Below are 13956 nucleotides of genomic sequence, written 5' to 3' on the forward strand. Positions count from 1 at the left end.
GAGAGAAGGAGTCACAGACTGAAACAGGCTCCAGGCTCCGAGCTGGCAGTCAGCACAGGGCCCGACGCGGGGCTCGAACCCACGAACCGCGAGATCATGACCTAAGCAAAAGTCGGACGTTTAACCGACTAAGCCACCCAGGCGCCCCGCATCTGACTCTTAATTTTGGCTCAGGTCATGCATGATCCCAGTGTCGTGGGATCGAGCCCCGAGTCTGGCTCTGCGCTGAACGTGGAGCCTTCTTGGTTTTCTCTCTCTCTCTCTCTCTCTCTCTCTCTCTCTCTCTCTGCTCCTCTCCTTCCCTCTTTTTTTTTTTTTTTTTGATCTGTAGAACCAGAGTCCAGCCCAGCCCTTTCCCGGTTGGGCACCACATGCCAAAATGCCTTTGCCTCTCTGGGCCTTAGTTTCCTCACCTGCAAAATAAGCCTGATGCTAGTCCCGCCTCCAGCAGAGGTGGTTGTGGGGATTAGAACCTGGTGACACAGGGAAGCAGGACTGTCCTCTGCTTCTGGAGGCCGGGGCTCGCCCCGGGTAAGGCGTCAGCCGCCCCCGGCGGAAGGATGCTGAAGTGATTAGCTGGCAGAGGCGCGCAGCCTGGGACAGGACAGGGTTATGCAACCGGCTGCCTATTCCGGGCAGATGATGTACATCCCCGAGGGGGAAGGGGCCCGACTTCAAAGTTTCCTGCCCCTTTGGAGCTCTCCTTGGAGACGCTCTGCAGGGAGCCTCCTGGAGGGCGATGCGCGGCGGCCTCTGCAGGCTGAGCTTGCAAGGAAGGCTTCACAGCAGCGTCGACAGACGGAGCCAAACGGGACGGGACGACGCCTGCAGCCCCTCCATCCACACCAGGGGCTCCTGGTCGCAGGCGCGAGCCCGATGTCCCCACGAGGTTTGCCGTGGTCTCAGCTGCTGCATTGTTCAGTGTAGCCTCTACACGGTGGCCAAGGGATCTAGTTCCTCTTGGAGAAAGCAGTTCGCCCGCGCCTGCTTTGTGCCAAGGATCGTGCTCTTTCTTTTTTAAAAAAAGTGGACGTATTTTCTGAGGGGCCACCAGTCGACCCACTGCGGTCTGCCCTCTGACCTCCACGCCCAGACGTCTGTCTGTTTCACGTGCAGAGCACCCCCGCCCTATCCCGGCATCCCCAGAAGTCTTAACTTGTCACGGCACCAGCTCATCCTCTGAGTCGGGAATGGAGAGACTCTGGGGAAGACCCATCTGGGGGCCAGATCGCACCCCCTCCTGTGATACAGCAGTGGGACAGACACGGGGTAGACACTCCCATTCCAAAGGAGGGCCGCTGGGAAGGATAAAGGGTTGCTGGTCCCAAGCAGGCTCTAAACCCAATGGGGAAGATCTGGTAGATTTCAAGGCCCTGGGGTCATTCTCTAACCCGTGGCCCATTAACACGTGTGTTCCTCACAGCGACGCCCACCCGTGTGATGGATGAAAAATGGCCTGAGTTACTCGCCGGCATTTAGGGAGCAAAGGTCCCACTGCTATATTCCCAATGTAAAATCCAGGACCCTGGGGCTCAGAGAGGTTAGTCAAACCACAGAAGGTCACACAGCTAGTAAGTGGCTTTGCTCAGACTCCAGCCTGGCTCAGTCTGGCCCACTCACGTGACTGAGAAGGGAGAAACCCAGCTGGGCCTGCCCTTCTGCTTCCTCGAAACACGGGACGTTTGCAAGGTAAAAGGCAGAGTTTAAGTGAAAAAGTGTTCGGTGGGTGTATGTTTCCAGGTTGGGTCTGGGCTTTAGTGCCGGCAATTGCACCAGATCTCCCAGCTGGTCATCGAACGGTGTGATCTGACCGCCGTCTCTTGCTCACTTCTGGTCTCCTGAGGACGCGTGTAGTGGTGACAGCCTGAGAAAACCATTTCCATCATGACTCGGCTTCTCCAGGACTCAGTTTCCACATCTGTATAATGGGAGCCGCAGGAGCCCAGCCTCATAAGCGTTTTGGAGAAGTTAATGAGTGGACATAGCCAGAGGCTGGCTCACACTGCTGGCCATTAGGGCAAGTGCCAAGGACCCCCCGCACCCAGCACCCCTCAGCAGTGGGCTAAGCCTTCAGGGAGCTCCCACACTGCTTAGGGAAGCAGAGTGTCAGGTGGAGGGCTGGCAGCACAGGCACCGGAGCTGTCTGGGCTGGGCTCCCAGCTGCTTCTGCCACCAGCTGGCTGTGTGGCCTTGGGTCAGGGCCACTCCCTGTCTCTGAGCTTCAGTTTCCTCATCTGTAGAATGGGACTGACAGTACTACCCACTTCCTGCACGGGTTCAGAGAATGGGAGGAGCTGGTTTGTGTTGTCTGGTATACAGCAGGTGCTCAATATGTGTGAGGCATCATGAGGAGGAGTGGAGGGACACAGGAAGCAGAAGAGCCAGAGAGAGAAGTTCTGAATTGCAGAGTCCCCTCTGGAGGGAGAGGTCATTGGGATTATACACAGAGACTTCACCAGGGCTGGTGCCCAGGGATGAGGCTCCTTGTCTGAAGCCCAAGGGTCCAGAGGGGGGTGTGAGCGTGAACAGAGCCGACTTGGGGGCCCGACTCTCAGGGAGCTGCCTGGGGGCCGGCGCCGGATGGCCGTGTTGCCAGGAGGCACCAAACAGGCTCGAGACCCCAGCCACCCTCCCCGGGGCTGCCTGGCGAGCCAGGGGTGAGTGTGCAGATGGGGGGCAGCAGGGGCCGATGAGAGGTCTGAGCCCGTGGGGTTTCTGCAGTGTCTTCATCTGAAAAATGGGGGCGTTTGTTTATTATTTGACAAGAAGTGACCAAGCGTTTGCCGTGTCCCAGGCCCTGTTCTGGGCACCGGATTCACAGCTGCAAACAAGAGAGACAAAAATAGACCACTTGCCTCACACAGCTGATGTCCCAAAGGCACTGAGGTCGAAAATCAGCCGGGACCCTTAACATTTTTCTCTCCTCCCCGATGCCCCAAACGCTCAGACTCCTTTCTTCTCATGTCCGTCTGCACGGTGTTAATTACTTGAGTAACTAAGGGACCAGACTCCTACCCACCTCATCCCCCTCCCCCTTCACCCCCAGCCACACCAGCCTCCTGAAACTCAACAAGCCTGTCCCCACCTCAGGACCTTTGCACTGGCTGGATTCCCTCTGCCTGGAGTTCCCTTTGCCCGTCGCACCGGTCTCCCCATGAAAAATTAACCAAGTTCATTTACCAGCTGTGTGGCCTCAGACTACAGACTTAACCTCTCTGAGCTAAGTGTTCTCATCTGAAAAATGGCGCCAGTGATCGCACCTCTTGGGGCCAAGGACACAGGGGTTGATACAAGTCAGGTGCTTAGAACGGCGCCGGAGAGCTTGTGTTACTGAAGTGTTTGCTGTTACTCCTTTTGTTATTTTTTATTGTGTTCACTTGCCTGTATGGTGTCCCCCCCCCCCAAACTGGAATCTTGGGTGGGGACATAAATATGACAGGCATGTAAAGCTGTGCCCCTGAAGAGGTGGCGTCCCTCTTTAGCCCCTCAGGAAAGCACGGTGCACCCCATTGCTGCCCAGGCGCTGAAGGGGGGCTGTAGACGCGTCCCGGAGCTCCGGCTTCGAGGAACGCAGGTCTGGCCGAAACTTGGGGCAGGGAGAACGTCCGTTCTGTTCTTCTAGCTCAGTTACGGGTCCTTTCTCGTTGGCCTGCCTCCTACAGAGAGAACCAGGGCTCCGGGGTCCCCGTGTCGGGCCCCAACCTGTCGACCACCCGGCCCATCCAGCAGGACCTGGGCCGCCAAGATGCGCCGCTGGCCGAGGACATCGACAACATGAGGAACAGCAAGCTGGCCACCGCGGGGTCGGCCGGCGCCCACGACGGGCTCGGCCGCCCCGGCCCGCCCCCGAGCCCCGCGGACAGCGCCGACCCCGGCCCCGCGCCCGCTCCGCCCGCCGCGGCTGCTAACCCCCAGAACGCCGCCAGCCGCTGGGCGCCCAACAACCCGGGGGAGCCGTCCGACCCCGGCCCCCCCAGGACCCCCGAGAACAGCCTTATCGTCACCAACCCCAGCAGCACACAGCCCAACTCAGCGAAGACTGCCAGGAAACCCGACCACACCGCGGTGGACATCCCCCCGGCCTGCCCGCCCCCCCTCAACCACACCGTCGTCCAAGGTGAGACCCTCCCCCGTCCCCCCCTCCCCACAGCACCGGGCCGGGCCCCCGGAGCGGCAGCCTGCACCCAGACCCTGGGGGCTCGCTGGGTGACCCTGGACAGTGACCTTACCTCTCTGGCCTCCGTTTTCTGCCTCTCAAAATGGGCCTAGATGTGGCTTCTGTCCCAGAACTGCCTGGAGGGTTAAATGAGATAATATGCCGGCAGCGCCTGGCGCTTGTCCCTGCTCAGCAGGCCTTAGCGGTATTGCCCGCATCCCGAGTCCCCAGAGGGGAGCCGCCGTGGATCCTCCCGATGGAAATCGAGGGGCCCGGGGTGACTCCCCAGAGCCGCGCTGTCCAGAAAGAATGCGACACGGGCCGCGCGCACGGCTTGACACCATCTCGTAGCCACAGTGAATGAGGGAAGGCAGAGGAGGAGGGAGGAAAGGGTGACAACAAAAGGAATAGATGAAATGAACTCTAATAATAAGTTGCATTTAACACAAAGTGGTGGCTGTCTGTCCCAAATGCTGCAGTTTCAACATACAGCCAATATTTTTAACGCCATTCACCAGCTCTTTCACATTCTTTTTCTTTTTTTTTTTTTTTTTTATTTTTTTTTTTTTTTTTTTTTTTTTTTTTTTTTTTTTTTTTTTTTTAATTTTTTTTTTTTAATGTTTTTATTTATTTCTAGGAGAGAGAGAGAGACAGTGTGAGCAGGGGAGGGTCAGAGAGAGAGGGAGTCACAGACTGAAACAGGCTCCAGGCTCCGAGCTGGCAGTCAGCACAGAGCCCGACTCGGGGCCCGAACCCACGAACCGCGAGATCATGACCTAAGCGAAAGTCGGACGCTTAACCGACTAAGCCACCCAGGCGCCCCTTTCACATTCTTTTTCTTGTAGTCCGTCTCAGAAATTCAGGGTGTTTCACGCCTACAGCCTTGCGTGGTTTGGACGAGCTGCGCTATTGGACAGTGGGGGTCCAGGCCCTGGAAGGCTCGGCAGTTTTTGATCCCCCCCCAGACCCTCCACCGTGGAAGACTGGGGTCAGAGAAACACTAAGAATTTAGAAATATTTCTGGGTTGTTTTTTTTTTAATTTTTAACTTTTATTCATTTTTGAGAGAGAGATAAAGTGCGAGCAGGGAGGGGCAGAGAGAGAGGGAGACAGAATCCGAAGCAGGCTCCAGGCTCTGAGCTGTCCGCACAGAGCCCAACGCGGGGCTTGAACTCGTGAGCGGTGAGATCATGACCTGAGCCAAAGTTGGACGCTTAACCGACTGAACTACCCAGGTGCCCCTAGAAATATTTCTGAACTAGGTTAACTAGAGGGTTCCTGTAGCGTCACTTCTACGTAAGAGATTTCTGTGAGTCTACTTAATAAACACCCCCCACAGTCTACAGGGTGACTCTGATCATTGTGCCATTTTACAGATGAAAATACTGAGGCTCAGGGACACTCCATCTGTCCACAGACTCCTGGTGAGGTTAGGCTGCGGGACCAATGCTCAGGAGCATAGCGGCCCTTCCCATCAAGAGAGACGAATTAATGGGGGCAGACTCTACAGTTTGACAAAGAGAGAGCTCAGTATTACCATCTTTAAAGTGGGGCTCTTGGGGCTCACGTGACCTGCCTACAAATGATGCCGTGACGTTCCGGTGGGATGGGGGCAGGTCTGTGTTAACATCCCATGAGGGTCCCTCCAGACCCAAGGTTATCGGTCAGGTGGCTGAGAGCAGGCTCTCTGGGACCAGGTTCAGATCCCAGCTTTACTCCTTCCCAGCCGTGTGACCTTAGGCAAGTCACTGCCCCTCTCGGTGCCATCGTCACATCATCCATAAAATAGAGAGCTTGTAGGGTCACGTGAGGATTTGCTGGCACACCGTGGCGCCTGGCACATAGTAGGCACTTTGTCGATGTCAGCCGCCTATCGTCCGCCCTGGGGAGTGGGCAGGAGCCCGGAGGCTTATGGGAAATCGCGGAGGGAGCCTTGTGTTGATTCCTGTCCCCACAGTGAACAAAAACGCCAACCCAGACCCACTGCCGAAAAAAGAGGAAGAGAAGAAGGAGGAGGAGGAGGACGATGCTGGGGAAGACGGCCGCAAGCCCATGCCGCCCTACAGCTCCATGTTCATCCTCTCCACCACCAACCCGTGAGTGCGGCCTGCGGCCCGGGCGCTCGAGGTCAAGCCGGAGGCCAGGCCCAGACAGAAGGGAACGGGCAGGGCCGTTCCCCAGATCACGATTTGTCCACGGGGGGATTCTTTTTTTTTTTAATCTTTTTTTTAATCTATTTTTGAGACACAGACAGAGCATGAGAGGGGGAGGGGCAGAGAGACAGGGAGACACAGAATCTGAAGCAGGCTCCAGGCGCTGAGCTGTCAGCACAGAGCCCAATGCGGGGCTCGAACCCACCAACGTGAGATCATGACCTGAGCCGAAGTTGGAGGCCCAGCCGACTGAGCCACCCAGGCTCCCCATGTCCACGGGGGGATTCTTGAGCAAATGGAAAAATGATGCCCCTTTCTTATGTCTTATAAGATAGACACTTCTCGTAAAGGACTCATTTCGGCAGGAAAGACCCCTTCCTGCCATCGGCTAGAAATCACTGTCATAAATATTCTCTGTACTGTGAGAGGAGCCCCTAAGAAATGGCTACCTGGTGCAGTGCACAACCCAGGCAGTCATACGTGGCAGCTCTGGTCCCGGACCTCTCGCTCCTAATCTGTGCTCCGCAAGTGTTTGGATTCCAGACAGAGGGTCTCTTTTCCTGAAGGGTATTTCTTGAACCCTGGTCCTTCAAAATGCTTCCTGACAAAGACAACTCATGTCAGATAAGCTGGGCAGTACCTGCGTTTTGCAACCTACCTCTTGGGACGCTTGAGCCTCACTCTGTGTGACGCTCTTTTTTCATTTGGCTGAAACTCTCTATTCTTCTAGGAAAACACTTATGTGGCACTTAGTGCCAGGCACTGTTGTGAGGGCTTTACAAACTAAATAAGAAAAAATTCTCATAATAACCCCTGTGGGATCAGTACGGTGTTTATGCCCATTTAACAGATGCAGAAACTGAGGCCCACAGAGGTGAGGTCATCTGTCCGAGCTCATACAGCAAGCAAGTGGGAGAGCCCAAACAGACTGACGCCAGCATTCCTGATCTTAACAACTCAGCCCTGCTGCCATTCGCACAACTTTATGACACATTTATTAATATTATTAGCTCCACTTAAGAAGTTAAGTACTTAGGTATTAGTCTAGTACCACATTAAAGGCTCTGATAAGGCCTGCAACTTACAATTTCAGTAACTCGTTTTCTGGAGCCCTTACTGTGTGCCAGGCCTGTATTAACTTTTCTGACCTTCACATTCTTATAAGGTAGGCACCATACTTAATGGCCATTTCACGATAGAGCTCTGAGGCACAGGGGATAAGTAACTTGCCTAAAGTCACTCAATGAATTAAAAAACAATCTGTTTAACCCAGAATGTCCCAATTGTGTTTGACCATAGGACATTTTATGCATAAAAACCCTTCATCTCCTACAGAAGCAAGAACAGTATTTCTTTAACTCATCCGGGGAATCAAGATTTTCCAAGACGGTTGTTGGGAAGTGCAAGGAACTTATCAACAGGGCCTGTGAATATCTTCCCTGGCTGAAGGGCCCTCCTACCTTCTTGGGGCTCCATGACCCCCGCGAGGGCCCCCAGATGGAAGATCTTGATACTTTGTCGGGTGTAGAACCTTGGGAGTTAGAGAGCTTAGGGAATGGCAGGTGACGAGGAGATTACAGAAGGAAAGGGCTTGTGAGCCCCTGGTCTGAGTGGACCCCTGCACACCGATCTGTCCCCACAGGCTCCGCCGCCTGTGCCATTACATCCTGAACCTGCGCTACTTTGAGATGTGCATCCTCATGGTCATCGCCATGAGCAGCATCGCCCTGGCGGCCGAGGATCCGGTGCAGCCCAATGCGCCACGAAACAACGTGAGTCCCACCCCGCGGGCCCCTTCTTGGCCTTGCGCCTCCGGCCCGGCCCACTTCTCCCCTGCGTCCTAACCGCTGCCAGCTAGGGTGCGAGGAATGTCGGGGTTACCCCTGCGCACAGCCCTGGGCACCCCACAGCCGCTGGCGGGCGGGGACGTTCTGATTGGTCGAGTGTGCGCTTGGGGGCGGGACGTTCCTTTAGGAAATTGTGGCTCTGTGCACAGGGTGGGGGGTGGGCAGCCTAGAGCGGAAGGGGCCAGAAGTTGCTGGAATCCTTGGTGGAGGGAGTGTGGAACGCAGGGAGCGCCAGGCTCCACAGGAGTCCTCGCAGCAGCGGGGCTCACCAGACTTCTTGGTTTTGACGTGAGCTTTGAAAGAAAGGACTGGGGGGTTGGGTTTTTTTTTTTTTTTAACACTTATTTATTTTTAGGGGGAGAGAGAGAGAGAGCAGGTGAGGGAGGGGCAGAGAGAGGGAGACCCAGAATCTGAAGCAGGCTCCAGGCTCTGAGCTGTCAGCACAGAGCCCGATGTGGGGCTCGAACCCATGAACCATGAGATCATGACTTGAGCTGAAGTCGGTCGCTTAACCGCCGGAGCCACCCAGGCGCGACTCAGGAACACAGCATCCGCTTTTTAGGTGTTTAAAAGCTCTCCTTCTAGGGGTCCAGGATCTGCTAGCGGTTCCTGTTAATTGAGCGCTTCTTGTGGTTCAGACATAAGCCCCGGCACTTGGCATGTAAGCTCTCCAGGTACCCCCATTTGTCAGATGGGGACACTGAGGCTCGGGCAGGTTAAGTGACCTAAGATCACACAACAGAATTCCATTTCTGCCGCCCCCGTCGCTCCCACTGCTTCCTTCAACCGTCTCCATTTATTGAGCACCTACTGTGTGCATGGCCGCCCGGGAGTCCTGCCCAGCAGGAATGAGCGCACGCCTGTGGTTGGGGGACGAAAGCGAGGCACCGAGACGCGAGGGCATGGCAGATTCCGCACCGGGAGCAGCACCGCCTTCCCCGGCTCCTTCCTGGCCCGCATCGCTGCCCCCCTGCCCGGAGCCAAAGGCACACTTTCCGCCGGGAGCCAGGCCGTGCCGCCCTCGCTAAGTAGGTTAGGAGCCTGGCCAGGCTGGGCAAGCGCCATAAATCAAGGCTGCCGACAGCAGCTTACCTTGCACTTTCCCTTCCTTTGCAGGCCTGGCGGGGCCCCTGGGGACCCGATGGGGGAGTTGGAAGGAAATAATTAGAACACGGCTTCCGGAACGAACTAGTAGCAGGGCAGAGGCTGCGCTCTGTTATCCACCGCCCGCCCACCCCGCCCCCCACCCCCCAGGGGCTGCAGGGAGCCAGGCCCGGAGGGGGCGTCCCCAGAGAGGTCAGCAACCCCCCCCTGCCGGCTCCGGAAGATCAGAGAAGGCTCGGGGGGGGGGGTCACCGCTGCGGTTCTGAGGGAGCCCAGGAGAGCTTGGACCAGCCCCCCCGATTGCAGCCTCTCGCAGTGGAAACTTCTCTCCTCAAAGCCCTCCCTTCCTCAAGGGCACTGTGGCCTCGCATGGCCCGCGGATGCCCGGGGACCCCCCACAAAACCACCCCCCACACCGGGCACCCCCTCAGTGCCCCCTTTTCCCTCCGCCTGGAGTCGGGGTTCACATCCGGGGACGTCCGGAGGCACATATGGTTGTCAGGACTTGGGGTGGGCGACGGGAGGAGCTACCGGCGTCCAGAGGGGTGCTCGGTCCCCTGAGGTGCACGGGGCGGCCCCACCCAGGGGGACGGCCGGCCCCAGGGTCCACAGCGGTAGCCACCGCCTCCCTCCTGGGACGAGACCGGCGCCTCCGATTTTCGCAGCGGCTCGGGCACCGTCCGGCACAGAGTCGGGTGCGCAGCCAGCTGGAGGAGCCCTGTGGGCCTCTCTTCTGGCGCCCGGAGCGTGTGTCCTTGTGTGTCCGCGGCGGTTTCATGTCCCGCCGTGTGGCGCTGTGTCCCCACCTCCCAGCTGGTGCCCGTTTGGATCGATACCGGCTAGGAAGCGCTCACCGCACCCTCCAGCCCCGGGTCTAGACTCTCTCCGGGGGCTAAAACCATAAATGGAGTTTCTGGATCATAGGATTAGCATGAGGTCGGGCTTGCTGGACGCAGCCGGGGGTTTGCGCCGGCCAAGGGCGGGGCTCCCCCTGCCCCCCCCCCACCCCCGCTTGTCCACACTCGGGGGGCCTGGAGACTCCCTGTTCCGCCGACCTGGTGGGTGCGAACTGCAGCCTCTCTGGGGCTTTGATTTGCGTTTCCCTGTGATAACTGAGCATGAAAACAATTTTGGATTAGACTGAGCCACACGGCAGGAGGATCCGCATGTCGGATAGAGTCAAACCTAATTTCCTTGATTTCCTCTGGTCCGACTTCATTCGGTTCTCCAGAATTTATTTATTTATTTTTTTTTGGTAGGATTTTATTTTTAGGTACTCTCCACACCCAGTGTGAGGGCTCGAACTCACAACCCCTCAGTTCTCCAGAAGGTGATTTTTCTGACCACCTGGCCTGCCCCTCCCCCACTCCCTTCATTCCTTTTTTTCCCCCCTCTGCTTTTTTTTTTTTAATTATTTTTAAGGGGCGCCTGGGTGGCTTAGTCGGTTAAGCGTCCGACTTTCGCTTAGGTCATGATCTCACGGTTCGTGGGTTCGAGCCCCGCGTCAGGCTCTGTGCTGACAGCAAGCTCAGAGCCTGTTTCTATCTGTGACTCCCTCTCTCTCTGACCCTCCCCTGCTCATGCTGTGTCTCTCTCTCTCTCTCTCCTACAAATAAATAAAACATTAAAAAAAATTTTTTTAATTATTTTTAAGAATTTTTTAGTTTTTTAAACTTTTTTAATGTTTTATTTATTTCTGAGAGAGAGCGAGACCGCGTGAGCAGGGGAGGGTCAGAAAGAGAGGGAGACACAGAATCCGAAACAGGTTCCAGGCTCTGAGCTGTCAGCACAGAGCCTGATCCGAGGCCCAAACCCACGAACCGTGAGATCATGACCTGAGCCAAAGCCCGATGCTTAACAACTAAGCCACCCAGGTGCCCCTATTTTTATTTTTTTAATGTTTGTTTATTTTTGAAGGAGAGACAGAACGTGAGTGGGGGAGGGGCAGAGAGAGAGGGAGACACAGAATCCGAAGCAGGTTCCAGGCTCTGAGTGGTCAGCACAGCTGTGAGAACTGTGAGATCATGACCTGAACCGAAGTCGAACACTTAACTGACTGAGCCACCCAGGGGCCCCCCTCTCTTTTCCATTCATTGCTTTATTTAGTAATTATTTAATGAGCAAATACTACGGACCACACGCAGAGCTAAACTTCAAGGATGGACCGGGCAGGAGATGGTCCCTGCCTTCCCAGAGCTCCCAGAGCACCAGGCCTCTAGCCATGCTGAGCCCTCCTCCCGGTGCGCTTGAACTGCTTCCTCTGCACCAGGATCCTTGCAGCCACTTGCACCCGCCACCCCACCTGAGGACCTAGCCATCCCGGCCACTCTGGGCCCCGATGGCCTTTCAAGCACCCCATGCAACGGGAATGTGAGTTGTGACCACACAGATGGCAGAGCCCAGCTCTTTCAGGACCCAGGACAGTTCCCGCTGCTCATACATTCATTCAGCATACGTCTTGAGTGCTGACTGTATGCTTGAGCCTGTATTATGAGCTGGGGACACTACAGGCACAGCCAAACATCCCTGGCCGCATGGGGCTGACATCAGGTCAGGAACATAGACAATGAGGTTACCAATAACTATAACAAATTACAACAAATAGTTTGCAGGGGTGGGTAGTTGGCCTGGTAAGGAAAATCGCAAGCGCCAGGAAGTAGGACTTTAAACAGGCAGTAGGGGACAGCTCCACCAAGAAAGGGATATTTGAGCCAAGCCATAAAGGAAGAGGGAGAGGGAATCAGGTAGGACGTGGGAAGAGCATTCCAGGCAGAGGTAACCAACTGTGCAAAGGCCCTGAGGTTAAGCCAGAGTGATAGGGGTAGAATCAGCAAGGGGTGGGGGGGAGGTGGGCAGAGGTGAAGTCATAGAGGTGACCAGGCAGATTGTTCGGGGCCTTGGGGGCCACCAGAAGGACTTTGGCTTTTGTCTCAAGTGAGATCAGAGCCACGGAGGATTCTAGAGCAGAGAAGGACCGTACCGTGACTCTGGTGCTCACGGGCGCCCTCTGGTGGTGGTGCTCAGTAAATGTCAGCTCTTCCAACGCGAACCGGATGGAATCAGCCCCCTGCACTCACCTTGCTGGCATAACCACGTCCTCACGCCAAGGTCATACCAGAGCTGTGCTATGGCATGGCCTGGACAGGGGCCAGGCTGCAGGCCGTCGCTCATCCAAGCAGAGAGCACCCGGCCCTGGCTCCGTCCGAGGGGGTGGGGGGAATCGCCCCACCTTGGTGAGGATGTGCCACAGAGCTGGTGGGGGAGAGCGCAGTGCTGAGCTTGACCCCCAGCGTCTGGCTTAGAAGGTTGGTCATGTTTAGGACTTCTCACCAAGGAGACTCAGCAGGTCAAGGGCATTGGGGGGTTAGACTGGTCACCAACAGGGTTATAGCCCTCCCTGAACTTCCCCCAAGATCACCTTTCCTTTATATTGAGCTTTGGCGGGGGGGGGGGGGCGCGGGGGGGGAGGCGCCCTTCCTGGGGCCTGCAAACCACCCGGAGTGATTTTGCTAGGACTCTTCTGCCATCTACTGGACAGTTACATACACAACATACTAATCTGTGCACTATGAGACAGGGAGGGATGGGCCCGTGTACAGTGCACACCCTGCCCAGCTGTACGTGGCATCCATGTTTCCTCCTCTACTTGGAGAGTCTGTTCCTCGGGGGCTTTGTTGGAGACCACGCTCTCCAGTGGGCCTTGGCTGGGCTCCTGGGGACTCAGCTGAAACAAGCCAATGATCTGCTGCCCCCTTGCTTCTGTCCCCTACAGGTGCTGCGATATTTTGACTACGTTTTTACAGGCGTCTTCACCTTTGAGATGGTGATCAAGGTGAGTGCTGAGGGAGCCGAGGGAGCCTTCACCCTCAAGAAGCCCACCCTGGTGTAGGTGGCTTCCCCGGGGGGTTGGAAATGCTTGGTGTATTGGAGCAGCGGTGAGAACTGGAAGGGGTGAGTGAGGAGAGTGGAGAAACCAGGGCAGGGAGGTGACGGGGACAGATCCTGCCGGGCCTTGTGGGCCACGGGGAGAACTTTGCCTTTTACCCCAAGTGCGGTGGGAGCCACAGAGGGCTCTCGAGCAGAGGAGGACCTGACTGGGCTCATGCCTATGCTCACGGGCACCCTCTGGCCTCACTGGGGAGGACGGGCTGGAGGGAGGGGCAGGGTGGGGGGAGCTGAGAGAGGTAGGGGCAGGCGATTGATTGTAGGGTCCAGGCAAGGGCGGGGGGGGCAGGCCAGGGTGTGGGATTCCATGTGGGGAACGAGCCAAGGGGCACATCGGGGTTTGGAGCTAAGAACCAGCAGGTTGGACCTGCCCCTCATGGGATGGGGCGGTACCCTGGGCTCCCCCGGGTCCTCCGGCCACTGTCCCACCCTTCCCGTGCCCCCCCCAGAGACTGGAAGGGTGGGGGCTGCTCCCCGCAGTGTGAGAAGGACCTGAACCCCGTCTCTTCTCCCCCCAGATGATCGACCTGGGGCTCGTCCTGCACCAGGGTGCCTACTTCCGCGACCTCTGGAACATTCTCGACTTCATAGTGGTCAGTGGGGCCCTGGTGGCCTTTGCCTTCACGTAAGTCTCCTCTTGAGACTTCCACTTGCGTCTCTGCCCCCCCCCCCAGCCGGGGGCTGCCCCCCCGGACCAGGGAACGTGTTCTCAGGGCGTAGGGATGGGAGAGTGGGCTCGGGGGGGGGGGGGG

The 13956-nt window shown here is 56.8% G+C and overlaps 1 protein-coding gene across 3 annotated transcripts in view; it reads left to right on the forward strand.

Moving 5' to 3' along the window:
- The window catches only part of CACNA1A (calcium voltage-gated channel subunit alpha1 A), a 219146-nt gene that overhangs the window by 150614 nt on the left and 54576 nt on the right, over positions 1 to 13956 (forward strand). For all 3 annotated transcript variants that reach the window (XM_039252248.1, XM_039252246.1, XM_039252247.1), the window contains exons 20-24: positions 3663 to 4117; positions 6113 to 6251; positions 7951 to 8080; positions 13032 to 13091; positions 13723 to 13829. In XM_039252248.1, coding sequence (XP_039108179.1) covers positions 3663 to 4117; positions 6113 to 6251; positions 7951 to 8080; positions 13032 to 13091; positions 13723 to 13829 — 891 coding nt within the window. The remainder of the gene's footprint in view (positions 1 to 3662; positions 4118 to 6112; positions 6252 to 7950; positions 8081 to 13031; positions 13092 to 13722; positions 13830 to 13956) is intronic.

Source organism: Hyaena hyaena, unplaced genomic scaffold (assembly GCF_003009895.1).
Source record: "Hyaena hyaena isolate Hyena2069 unplaced genomic scaffold, ASM300989v1 scaffold_414, whole genome shotgun sequence".
Lineage (NCBI taxonomy): Eukaryota > Metazoa > Chordata > Mammalia > Carnivora > Hyaenidae > Hyaena > Hyaena hyaena.